The 13,356-nt window shown below is 41.2% G+C and overlaps 1 protein-coding gene across 4 annotated transcripts; it reads left to right on the top strand.

The window, feature by feature from the left end:
- The first annotated feature begins 5,585 nt into the window (after window positions 1–5,585).
- Window positions 5,586–11,968, top strand: si:ch211-214j8.12 (uncharacterized). Of its 4 annotated transcripts, none has more exons than XM_029762350.1 (6): window positions 5,586–5,938; window positions 6,973–7,475; window positions 8,578–8,905; window positions 9,051–9,217; window positions 9,975–11,113; window positions 11,441–11,968. In XM_029762350.1, the coding sequence occupies exons 3-6, from the start codon at window positions 8,674–8,676 to the stop codon at window positions 11,820–11,822; spliced, it is 1,920 nt and encodes a 639-aa protein (XP_029618210.1). In that variant the 5' UTR covers window positions 5,586–5,938; window positions 6,973–7,475; window positions 8,578–8,673; the 3' UTR covers window positions 11,823–11,968. The 4 variants fall into 4 exon arrangements, with proteins under 4 accessions (XP_029618210.1, XP_029618209.1, XP_029618212.1 ...); XM_029762349.1 differs by having other exon boundaries at window positions 5,586–6,697; XM_029762352.1 differs by having other exon boundaries at window positions 5,586–7,116; window positions 7,342–7,458.
- The last annotated feature ends 1,388 nt before the right edge of the window (window positions 11,969–13,356 follow it).

Raw genomic sequence — 13,356 nt, 5'->3', positions numbered from 1 at the left:
GTGTAAAATGACCGAGGTAAAGACAGTTTCAAGTTGGATATTCGCGCTTTCAAACCACTTGAGCCACAGACTCCAAATAAGTGTCATGATGTTGGAAAAATTGCGCACAACATTGCACAGCTCATATTTTCACGATTTGGACATTTAATTCGCTTTCCAAAGCTAAAAAACATGTGGAAATGTGAGCAACATTTTGTATTCATAGTTGAATTAGTTAGGGAGTGTAAACATTTTACATTAGAATTTCAATAGCTCCTTGGTCATGTGACCTACTTGACTCAAACAAGTTTCAGAATGTCCACTGACTACCCTTCTATATTGCAGACCCTTTGATTTGTTCATTTTCATCTCACACGTTTTTACATGAATTTTTCAAACTTTAACGTTTCAGTAGCTCCTTGATCATGTGACCTACTGACTTCAAACAAGGTTCAGAATGTACAATCAGTGGGCCTACACATTGCACACCCTTTAGTTTGTCCATTTTCATCTCACTCCATTTTACATTAATTTTTCAGAATTTAAAACTTCAATAGCTCCTTGGTCATGTGACCTACAGGACTCAAACGAACTTCAGAATGTCCACGGACTGGCCTTGTATATTGCACACTCTTGTTTGTGTACTGTAAAATCACGCAGCGTAACGTACATTTTTCATAGTTTTACATTTCAATAGCTCCTTGGTCATGTCAATTACACACCTAAGAAGTGTGCAGTGGATATACACCCATATTGCATAACCTCTAGTCATGTATCTTCTATATTGTTGTACATTATTATTAGTTTGACAATTAGGGGGTTAAGTCCAGTGTTGTGTTAACCCTTTTCTTTAATATTTATCTATAATAATTGGTAGTTCTAAGTACTTATTTCCCTGTTTTTTTTATTTTGCCACAGTATTTAACAGCGGTACACAATAGGAGAGAGGCAGATAATATCTATTTAACAGCGGTACACAACAGGAGAGAGACAGATAATATCTCCTTTCATCATTAATGTCAACCATAAAGGAAAATGGCAAAGTACGAGAGTCATTGTCCAAAGCAGGGATGGAGAGTTAGCTAGTAAGGTAGGCTGCAGTGGGTTTGCTGGGCAATACATATACTGAACATGTAACCAGAGTAATGGTGGCCAGAAAATCAATGAATAAAAATGTTATATTGACAAATTAAACAAATTGTAGATCTTTAATCTTTTCCAACATGTCAACAGACACTTTACTTCACATAAGTACAAAACATTTCACAGTGTTAACTTTCTCTTTATCCCTGGTTGATGTACATTTCAGAGCCTCTTCAGTGTGGATGGGGTATAGCATACATTTTCAATAACAAAGACTGCACTTCCAGTTTGTGTTCTTTACTCTGTTGAACTCTTTTGTCTTCATTCCTAGTTACAGCACATTGAAACACCGTTGGCATGCGAAACATTCAATATAAAGCAAAACAAAGCGTAACACGTTATAAATAATATCAAATATCAATGCAGTATGACGAATTAGATATCCATTGTGTTATATCATAAATTGTCTTACATGCTGTCACTGTTGTCAAAAGATTAGAAACATGTTAAATAAAGTTACTAACCCAGTCAGTCTTTGGGCCACATCCAGGTTTTCTTTAATAAATGTTTTATTTCATCTTTATTTAACCAGGTAGGCCAGTTGAGAACAAGTTCTCATTTACAACTGTGATCTGGCCAAGATAAAGCAAAGCAGTGTGACAAAAACAACAATGCAGTTATACATGGGATAAACAAACATACAGTCAATAACACAATAGAAAAAGTCTATATACAGTGAAGGTTCTTTAGCAGTAAATGTTCTTTATCAGTGGCACACATGAAGCAGTTGGCTTTGTTGAACTCTGAAATCATAGGTATGAACTGAACATATGGCTGTCCCACACAACTATATAAAAATAATGAATTGACATTTACTTTTAACTAAATATCATTACATACCAGACATTTTTAGTATATCCTCAGCCATTTCTTTTCGCACTTGCTCCATGTGTTTTGATGAAGGTTCTATATCAATTTGGGAGGGGGATGTTGGGGAAGTTCTGTGCAACTTCCTTGGCGATCTACACCAGAAAATAAAATACCGTTTTTGACCTAATTGTCATATAACAGCTAAACATTCATTATTGAAAATCTAAGTATCAACCTGCATTATAAAGACCCCGCAGCTGAAGGTGTCCTGCTGCATGGTGGGAGTTATTTTCCCTCCTTTCCACTTTATGTCCACCCAGTCGTCTTTTCCATGGCAGGATCTTCTCATTTTGAAGTATTCTCTTTTTTATGTAAACATAATGGAATTATGATTAGTTATAGGCAACTGAATACACAGGCCAAAACTGTATGCTTATTTCCTTATCACTATAATCTAGTGTAGGTCATTTATTTTATGCCCCATTCTACACACAGCTTAAATTATAGCCACTGAACCATTTACAGGAGAGTAATAAAAGTAGCATATAGGATCCAACCCTATCACAGAGTGAAGAAATGTAGAGCGTTTGTAGGCTTTAATAAAAAATATTGACTGACCGTTTCATCAGTACGTGCTTAAAGAAAGTCATATCACAAAGATTAAAAATGACAGTGCCCATCAAGTCTGACAATAGAGAATGAATTGTAAGCACCAAAGTGTGTTAGTCAAAATAATATCTGAAAATGTCAGTTGTTGAACATAATACTTGTATTTGCAATAGCAATTTATGATATTTGCAGTTGAGGAACATTCCATGTACCAACACTACATGTAGGACGGACATTCCCACATACAGTAAACACATTCATAGAGGCATTTTTCAGCTGTGATTTTACCACTCAGAATCCAGAATGGATATGACAATGGGGCCAGCACAGGACCTAATACACCCTTACAACAATCTACTTTTTGATCTTCTTGACTTCTTATCTGGTAAACTGCTACTATGTGTAAAGAAAAGAGCCCCAGTTAGGGGTTAGTGTACTCCAGTAAAAAAGGTCTGGTTTAGATTAAAAACTATTGCCCTGTGTCCCTGTTCATAGGGGCATGAGAGACTAGTCAGTGGTAGAATTGAGTTGGCACTTTATTGGCTCAAACACCCACAGACCCACAAGGTTGAGGTTACTCATGGACAGTAATTAGTAAAAAAAAAAAAAAGTTTTTTTGCATTGTCTTCTAACTGTCCAAGAATAGGATCCAAAGTGTTAGGAAATATTTGTTCCCATACATACAAAGGAGGATGTCTCTCCTCATACCTCTGACACTTTAGTCAGACTGTGTAAAAACTTTATGATGGGGCCGGCAACGGAGTTCCCATTGACTAAGCACCACGGAGGCCAATCAGGAGAGAATACATACAGGTCAAGGGTGCCAATTGAAAGTCAAGGGGTGTGTCTGTGCCTTTTGGATTACTCTCTGTGGTTCAAGTCAAGAGCTACCCTTCCCTGTTCAGTCTGCTCTGCACATGTCTGAAAGTGACCGAACCAGCAGCCAAGAGTTTATCATAGTATTTCATAAAAAAATGTACACGTATGAATGGATGTAAAATTTTAATATGTATTAGATCCAGTACAATGGAATAACTATAGTTCACTGACTATATAAGGGTAGCCAGTGGACATTCTGAACCTAGTTTGAAGTCAGTAGGTCACATGACCAAGGAGCTATTGAAATGTGACATTTTGAAAAATTAATGTAAAAACGTGCGAGATGAAAATGGACAAACTAAAGGGTGTGCAATGTGTAGGCCCACTGAGTGTACATTCTGAACCTTGTTTCACGTCAGTAGGTCACATGATCAAGGAGCTATTGAAATGTGAACATTTGTAAAATACATGTAAAATCATGTGAGATGAAAATGGTCAAACTAAAGGGTGTGCAATATAAACTCAGCAAAAAAAAGAAACGTTCCTTTTTCAGAACCGTCTTTCAAAGATAATTTGTAAAAATCCAAATAACTTCACAATCTTCATTGTAAAGGGTTTAAACACTGTTTCCCAAGCTTGTTCAATGAACAATAAACAATTAATGAACATGCACCTGTGGAACGGTAATTAAGATAATTAAGATACTAACAGCTTACAGATGGTAGGCAATTAAGGTCACAGTTATGAAAACTTAGGACTCTAAAGAGGCCTTTCAACTGACTCTGAAAAACCCAGGGTCCCTGCTCATCTGCGTGAACGTGCCTTGGGCATGCTGCAAGGAGGCAGGAGGTATGAGGACGCAGATGTGGCCAGGGCAATAAATTGCAATGTCCGTACTGTGAGACGCCTAAGACAGCGCTACAGGGAGAGAGGACGGACAGCTGATCGTCCTCGCAGTGGCAGACCACGTGTAACAACACCTGCACAGGATCGGTACATCCAAACATTACATCTGCGGGACAGGTAAAGGATGGCAACAACAACTGCCCGAGTTACACCAGGAATGCACAATCCCTCCATCAGTGCTCAGACTGTCCACAATAGGCTGAGAGAGGCTGGACTGAGGGCTTGTAGGCCTGTTGTAAGGCAGGTCCTCACCAGACATCACCAGCAACAACGTTGCCTATGAGCACAAACCCACCGTTGCTGGACAAGACAGGACTGGCAAAAAGTGCTCTTCACTGACGAGTTGCGGTTTTGTCTCACCAGGGGTGATGGTCGGATTCACGTTTATCGACGAAGGAATGAGCGTTACATCGAGGCCTGTACTCTGGAGCGGGATCGATTTGGAGGTGGAGGCTATCATGGTCTGGGGCGGTGTGTCACAGCATCATCGGACTGAGCTTATTGTCATTGCAGGCAATCTCAATGCTGTGGTTTACAGGGAAGACATCCTCCTCCCTCATGTGGTACCCTTCCTGCAGACTCATCCTGACATGACCCTCCAGCATGACAATGCCATCAGCCATACTGCCTGTTCTGTGCGTGATTTCCTGCAAGACGGGAATGTCCGAGTTCTGCCATGGCCATGGCCAGTGAAGAGCCCGGATCTCAATCCCATTGAGCATGTCTGGGACCTGTTGGATCGGAGGGTGATGGCCAGGGCCATTCCCCCTAGAAGTGTCCGGGAACTTGCAGGTGCCTTGGTGGAAGAGTGGGGTAACATCTCACAGCAAGAACTGGCAAATCTGGTGCAGTCCATGAGGAGGAGATGCACTGCAGTAATTAATGCAGCTGGTGGCCACACCAGATACTGACTGTTACTTTTGATTTGGACTCCCTTTGTTCAGGGACACATTATTCCATTTCTGTAAGTCACATGTCTGTGAAACTTGTTCAGTTTATGTCTCAGTTGTTGAATCTTGTTATGTTCATACAAATATTTACACATGTTAAGTTTGCTGAAAATAAACACAGTTGACAGTGAGAGGACATTTATTTTTTTGCTGCGTATAGAAGGGTAGTCACTGGACATTCAGAACCTTGTTTGAAGTCAGTACGTCACATGATCAAGGATCTATTGAAATTAGAATGTTTGTTTGAAGAATTCATGTAAAAACGTGTGAGATGAAAATAGACAAACTAAAGGGTGTGCAATGTGTAGGCCCACTGAGTGGACATTCTGAACCTTGTTGAAGTCAGTAGGTCATATGACCAAAGAGCTTTTGAAATTCAAAAATGTAAATAAATAATTAAAAATAGTGCGAGACAAAAACAAAGTGGGTGCGATGTGTGTCTTTGCCATCGGGTTATCTAGAACCAGTTTTGAAAGTTTTAGGAGTAATGGTTAAAGGGCTATTGAAAATTGAAAAATGTGATTTGTCACTATGTTGACGGTCCCTAACTGCTGTTGGACGTAAGGAAAACTACAGCGGGATATCCGTCGAATATCCAACCTGAAACTGGTTTTACCTCGGTTGTAAATGACTTATAATTGCATGAAATGCGTTTATAAAAGGCCAAATTTTTTCCCGGACCCCTCGGCTACTAAAAAATGTTACCCATCTATGCAAGTTTTGTAAGTGCCTCTACTGCTCTATGCCACTACGTAAATGCGATGATATGCATGCAATGTTCAAAAATATATAATAACTTATGCCTTACCACGAGTACCTCAGCTCCCCAGGTCACACCCCTTTCGCGCTCACGTTTTGTTCCGTCGCCTCCCGATTTGCACATTTAAGCACTGATTGTCAGTGCATGTACTTTACCTGTAGATAGGCTTTATGCATATGTTCCAAAATAAAAAATAAATCGTTTAACGGAGTTAAGAACATATCGTAAACTCACTCCACAGCAAGCTTGAAATGTCACGGATGGAGCCGTCCAATTGGTACCTTTTGGGTGGCTCAACCCTTTGGATAGTTGTCAAGGAGGACTGTCACGATATGTTCTTAACTCCGTTACACATGGCATTTTTATAGAATTTTTTACATGTTGGCACATATGCTGTACATGTTATCAGTGCGAGCAGAGGATCACTGGTTGAGACCAGTATGGGGCAGTCGTACAGTGGAGGTTAACTTGAAGAAGAATGGCTCCGAAAGAGATGGCTGCCGGTTTACGATCCCGTAACCAATTGTACTATTGTGTTTTTGTAAGCATTTCACTGTAAAGTTGGTATTAGGCGCATGTGACAAATACAATTTGATTTGAACCTTTACACATGATACCGCTCCGTTCTGCTGATCGAGGGACTGAGCTCATTGATCCAGAGAGGAAATCAAGCACATAACATTTTGATTACAACTGCTGGGACTAGTTTGATTATTCCAATGTAAATATAATCTCCTATAGGCCTACATACAGTATTTTTAAATACACATTGAGTTTTTAACATCCTAATAACTATCAACATTGGATGTTATTCCATTTATATTTAAATGATTTTATACCAATTTCTCAAGATAAAGAGTTATGAAGCGTACTTAGAACTATGATAAATGTAGCCTATATACCTATTTGTGTGTACAATAACAAATAAACATAGGACGTCACTATAAATATATTTTCTTCTTATGCAACATACAAACGTATTTATACGTGTGATAGATTATAGACTGAGCTGGACGCATCAACATCCGTTTTAAACACTAACGGTTGGGGTTCTTGAACATTCCCCATAATTCAACACCCGATGTCAACGCCCCGGACCCGAACACCCTACAGTCGGATTTTAACACCAGGAAGTGAACGGTAAATTGGAAAGAATATTGTAAACCGATGCCTGTTTTCAGATAAGTTTTTTTATTGCGAGTTAAGCTGTTGTCTAAGTAAACAATAACGTTGATCTGACAGTGTTGCATCCAATTTCGCACCCAAAAAATAAACTGTTATTGGCGATAGTACGTTTGGTCTATGTTGTGTTCATGTGCTGTTTGTTGGCAACGATACCCCTAAATCAAAGGTTGTTATTTTAAGGTACAGCCGATAAACCTTTTACGGTAAATTCAACAGTAGGTCCGACCTACTTGGTACTTTCAACAATACGGATGTCCCCCTTCGCCTCCCTCTGGCTCAAGGGTTGCTGAGAAAAATGTATGTCAGCCGAACTCGTAAGTTTTATTATATTTCAAATATGTGAAAAATGTAATTTTTGTATTTAACCTTTATTTTGACTGTGTGTGAACAGTAGACTGTAGCTTTATTACAATGTTATTACTCTCTTTATTACAATGTTATTACTCTCTTTATTACAATGTTATTACTCTTTATTACAATGTTATTAATCTCTTTATTGCAATGTTATTACTCTCTTTATTACAATGTTATTACTCTCTTTACTACAATGTTATTACTCTCTTTATTACAATGTTATTACTCTTTATTACAATGTTATTACTCTCTTTATTACAATGTTATTACTCTCTTTATTACAATGTTATTACTCTCTTTATTACAATGTTATTACTCTCTTTATTGCAATGTTATTACTCTCTTTATTGCAATGTTATTACTCTCTTTATTGCAATGTTATTACTCTCTTTATTACAATGTTATTGCTCTCTTTATTACAATGTTATTACTCTCTTTACTACAATGTTATTACTCTCTTTATTACAATGTTATTACTCTCTTTATTACAATGTTATTACTCTCTTTATTGCAATGTTATTACTCTCTTTATTGCAATGTTATTACTCTCTTTATTACAATGTTATTACTCTCTTTATTGCAATGTTATTACTCTCTTTATTACAATGTTATTACTCTTTATTACAATGTTATTACTCTCTTTATTACAATGTTATTACTCTCTTTATTACAATGTTATTACTCTCTTTATTACAATGTTATTACTCTCTTTATTACAATGTTATTACTCTCATTACTGCAATGTTATTACTCTCTTTACTACAATGTTATTGCTCTCTTTATTACAATGTTATTACTCTCTTTATTACAATGTTATTACTCTCTTTATTACAATGTTATTACTCTCTTTATTGCAATGTTATTACTCTCTTTATTACAATGTTATTAATCTCTTTATTGCAATGTTATTACTCTCTTTATTACAATGTTATTACTCTTTATTACAATGTTATTACTCTCTTTACTACAATGTTATTAATCTCTTTACTACAATGTTATTGCTCTCTTTATTACAATGTTATTACTCTCTTTACTACAATGTTATTACTCTATGCCCTTCAGCTGCATATATTTTCCATACCTGCAAGGACACAATGGTGCCAGTATTGTAGACTACATTGATCCTTGAACCAGCGAGACGCCAGCTGAGAGTTGGAGATGCCTCTATTCCGTGCCATGATGGAGCCCAGGGCTGAGAAACGGGTAGTGAGAAAGAGGAAGATTAGAGGACGAGGAAGATGGGAGGATGATGGTCACCCTCCGCGACTGACCCAGCTTTGTCTGCGAAACTTGGCGGAGAACATGAAGGAAGTGTGGGTCAAAGACTACGCTGACAACTACATGGATCAGTACTTCTTCAGATATGTCATGGGCCCCTTCACCCTGCTGCGTGAGTCTGTCATAGGAACTGGAAGGGATTGTGTATGTATATGATGCCATTTCTGGTCATTTGTAAATGTGCACATGATTAGTCCAGTAGTTACTGGTAAAAGTGTGTATGTGTCTGTGTGTCCCCCCTCTGTTTCTTTCTCTAGCGGCTGAGCTGGTAGAGGAGCTCCTGTCTGTCCTGTCCTCCAGGCGTGAGTTGTCCCGTGCTGCGCTACACCTCCTGTTGATCCCTCAGCTCAGAAGCCTATCTCTTGGGGGCTACTCTGCCCTGGTCACCCCCAGCCTCTGCACCCTCATCGGGATTCGCTGCCAGGTTAGGACAGGCTTTGGTCCCCCTTAAAATGTATAGTATGTGTTACAGTAAGCTCTGAATGTATTGGGACAGTGACAAATTTTTTGTTTAGGCTCTGTACTCCAGCATTTTGGATTTGAAATGACATAATGACGGAGGTTAAAGTACAGACTGCCAACTTTAATTTGGGGGTATTTTCATCAATATTGGGTAAACCGTTTAGAAACGACAGCACTTTGTACATAGTCCCCAATTTTAGGGGACCAAAAGTATTGGACAAAAGTTTAGTATTTGGTCCCATATTCCTAGCACGCAATGATTACGTCAAGCTTGTGACTCTACAACTTGTTGGATGCATTTGCTGTTTGTTTTGGTTGTGCTTCAGATTATTTTGTGCCCAATAGAAATGAATTGTAAATAATCTATTGTGTCATTTTGGAGTCACTTTTATTGCAAATAAGAATAGAATATGTAGCAACACTTCTTCATTAATTTGGATGCTACCATGATTACGGACAACCCTGAGTGAATCGTAAATAACGATGAGTGAGAAAGTTAGATGCACAAATATCATAACCCTAAGACATGCTGCTAACCTCTCACCATGACAATAACAGGGGAGGTTAGCGTTTCTGGGGAAGTGTGAAATGTATCCCTTTAACTTTCTCACTCATCGTCACTCAGTGCTGGAGTACAGAACCAAAACAACAATAAATGTGTCACTGTCCCAATACTTTTGGAGCTCACTGTATGTATGGGTTCTCACTTTCTCCCTCAGAGCCTGCATTCCATGGACCTCTCTGGAGCCCAGCAGGTGTCTGCCCATGTCCAGTGTGACCTGCTGGGTTGTCTGCCTTCCCTGCGCTCCCTCTCTCTGGCTGGCACCGCTTGTGACAGACAGGTTGTGGAGGTGGTTGCCCGCCACTGCCCCGCGCTGCGCCACCTCGACGTGTCCCGCTGCCACTTCCTGCCCCCCGCAGGCCTGCTCTGCCTGAGGGGTTCCTCCTGGGCCTCCCCACCCCCCCTCAGCAGCCTGCTGGCTCTGGATGTGGGCTTTGGGGAGGGGGACGGGGTGGCTGCCGTGGCCTTCCTCCTGCTCTCCCTGCCGTGGCTGGAGAGAGTGGCAATGGAGGGCCTGGGGGAGGCCTGTGGCCTCATACACAGCAGGGAGTTCAGAGGGACTGAGGAGCTCACGACCAGAGAGGGGCTGCCCAGTCTCTGGGAGGTGTGGAGGGAGAGGAGGCAGAGTGGGAGGGCCACAGACACAGGCGAGATATCAGGAGCAGATGTGGAGGAAATTGAAGAGGAGGAAAATGGCAACCGTTTCTCGTGGGCGAGTGAGGGTGAGAGTGAGGATGAGGGTGCAGGCGAGGAGACAAGGGGAGTTGGAGGTGGAAGAGGTGACGCACAGATGAGAACAAGGAAGGAAATAGAAGAAGACAGTGTTGAAAAAGGAAGAGAAGAGGGAGTGGGGGGGGCAGGGGGTGAGGGCTTTACCTTACGTCTAAGGGAGGCGCAGGGCATGTCTGGTGGGACTCTGGAGGCTGTAAGTCAGCTTTGCCCCGAGCTACGCTCTATATCACTGGACTGTGAGGAGGGTGGGCCTAGCCAGGGGTCTTGTCTGGCTGCAGGCCTGGCCAGGTGGGCGGGCCAGCTGAGGGGACTCTCTGTGCGCTTCCCGGGGCCCCTGGATGAGCTGCTGCCTGCCCTGCGTGCTATGAAGGGCTCCCTGGTTTCTCTCACCCTGGAAGGGGTCAGAACCGGCTCTCACACACCCATGCTGGAGCTCCTCCACGCCTGTCCCAGGCTGAGGAGCCTCGTCATCCACGCTGAGCCTCCTGTAGCCCCCCAGGAGGAAGAGGAGGACGAGGACAGGGATCTACCCTGTCTACCCCAACTGTGCTCTCTCTCCCTAAAGTAGGTCAACTGCTGCATAAATAGGGTTAACTCGCTATGCTCTCTCTGTAGGGCGTCATACCACTGTCAAGAGGTATGACTCAAAGGGTCACATGCCAAATGGGAATCCCCAGTAATTTTCTCCGCAGGTCCTGTCTTGGTGAGTGGGTCATGCGATCCCCTGTACCCTCTGGATATCTGTATTTAGTGTTGACTTCACCAGGATGTAAGCACCCCCCCCCCAGACCCCTATAGTGTTTAAAGCACCATTGTTTAAGCTTCTGTATATCCCTTCCCATTGAAGTTGTGATATCCTGTTCAGTGCTCATCTGTCTCTCTCTCCTCCAGCTTCTCCTATGACCAGCGCCAGATGAAGACCGTCATGTCCTGGAGGTCTCTGGGGGGGGCGCTGTGGTGCATACTATCCGGCTCTCCCCTCCTGGAGAGGGTCTCTCTGGTGGCAGTGCCCTGTCCGCTGGAGCCTGTGTTCCAGAAGCTTCTGAAGCGCCCCGCTGCCCGACCCCACAGCCCTCCACTACAACAACTATGCCACCTCAGCCTGGTCCGCAGTGACGTTTCCATGGAGACGGCATCGGGCCTGATGACCATCAACAGGCGTCTGAGCAGCCTGGACCTGAGAGGCTGCTGGGCAGTGAGCCTGGACAACATGAGGCAGTTACAGAGGACAGCCACCAGGAGGCAACGTTGTATCACTATCACCTGGACATGATGTGCTTTACGTCTGACAACAGGCTGCCAGGCGGGGGCACCCTCATTCACACATACTCTATGTTTGGGGAAAATCCAACACATCACTGAGTACCATTCTTGATATTTTCCAACATGGTGGTGGCTGCATCATGTTATGTGTATGCTTGTCATCGGCAAAAACTAGGACGTTTTTTAGAATAAAAATAAACTGAATTGAGCCAAGCACAGGCAAAATCCTAGAGGATAACTTGGTTCAGTCTGCTTTCCAACAGACACTGGGAGACTAATTCACCTTTAAGCAGGACAATAACCTAAAACATAAGGCCAAATATACACTGGAGTGGCCTAGTTTGGTGCATACTAGAGTTTTGATTTAAATCAGCTTGACAATGGCTGTCTAGCAATGATCAACAACTAACTTGACAGAGCTTGAAGATTTTTTTTCAAGAAGAATGTGCAAATATTGTGCAAAGCTTCTAGAGACCTACCCAGAAAGACTAACCGCTGTTAATCGCTGCCAAAGATGATTCTAACATGAATTGACTCAGGGGTGTGCACACCTATGCATTTAATTTTCAATACATTTGCAAACATTTCTAAAAACATTTACTTTTTCATTATAGGCTATTGTGTGTAGAAGGGTGAGTTTAATAAAAAAAAAAATAATAATTGAATTCAGGCTGTAACAACAAAATGTGGAATAAGTCAAGGAGTATGAATACTTTCTGAAGGCACTGTATGTGATCGTGTCTCAATGTAATCAAAGTATGAAATTATTTATTTTCAAATATAATCTTTTGGGGCTTAGTTGGGGTCAATTTGCAGTGTACAAATTATTATAATTATGTTCCGGCCCTCCGACCATCCACTCCGACAAGGATCGGCCTGCGGCTGAATCTCGTTGCCTACCCCTGTTGTAGAATTAAGCAATAAGGCCAGAGGGGGTGTGGTATACGGCCAAATACCAAGGCTAAGGGCTGTTCTTATGTACGATGCAACGCAAAGTGCTAGGACACAGCCCTTAGCCGTGGTATATTGGCCATATATCACAATCCCCCGAGGTGCCTTATTGCTATTATAAACTAGTTACCAACATAGTTAGAGCAGTAAAAATAAATGTTTTGTCATACCCATGGTATACAGTCTGATATACCATGGCTTTCAGCCAATCAGCATTCAGGGCTCAAACCACCCACTTTATAATATATATTATCACTATAGTGACTTATGGAAGACAAAAAACATATTCTTATAACAATAATAATTTGTCATAGCTTTTTAATGTCTTTTGTATTGTATAAAATTACATTATAAAATTATACTGCACTCAATAGATCTGTCTTTACAATGTATTAAAATTGTTTCAAACACAGTAATGTAAAACTAGGTCAAGACATAGCACGTTTGCTTTGTCCCAATCACTCAAAAGTTGTGACCTCTGGACCTATGATTGGCCTAAGTCATGTTAATGAAACACTTGACTTTCATAAGTTACTTTTTCCCAATCCCTGATCACTCACTCCTCTATCACTAATCAACTCTCACCTACACCC

The sequence above is a fragment of the Salmo trutta genome, chromosome 9 (assembly GCF_901001165.1).
Source record: "Salmo trutta chromosome 9, fSalTru1.1, whole genome shotgun sequence".
In the NCBI taxonomy this organism is placed as follows: domain Eukaryota; kingdom Metazoa; phylum Chordata; class Actinopteri; order Salmoniformes; family Salmonidae; genus Salmo; species Salmo trutta.
Note: the sequence above shows the minus strand (reverse complement) of the source record. Positions and strands in the feature narration are given on the sequence as shown.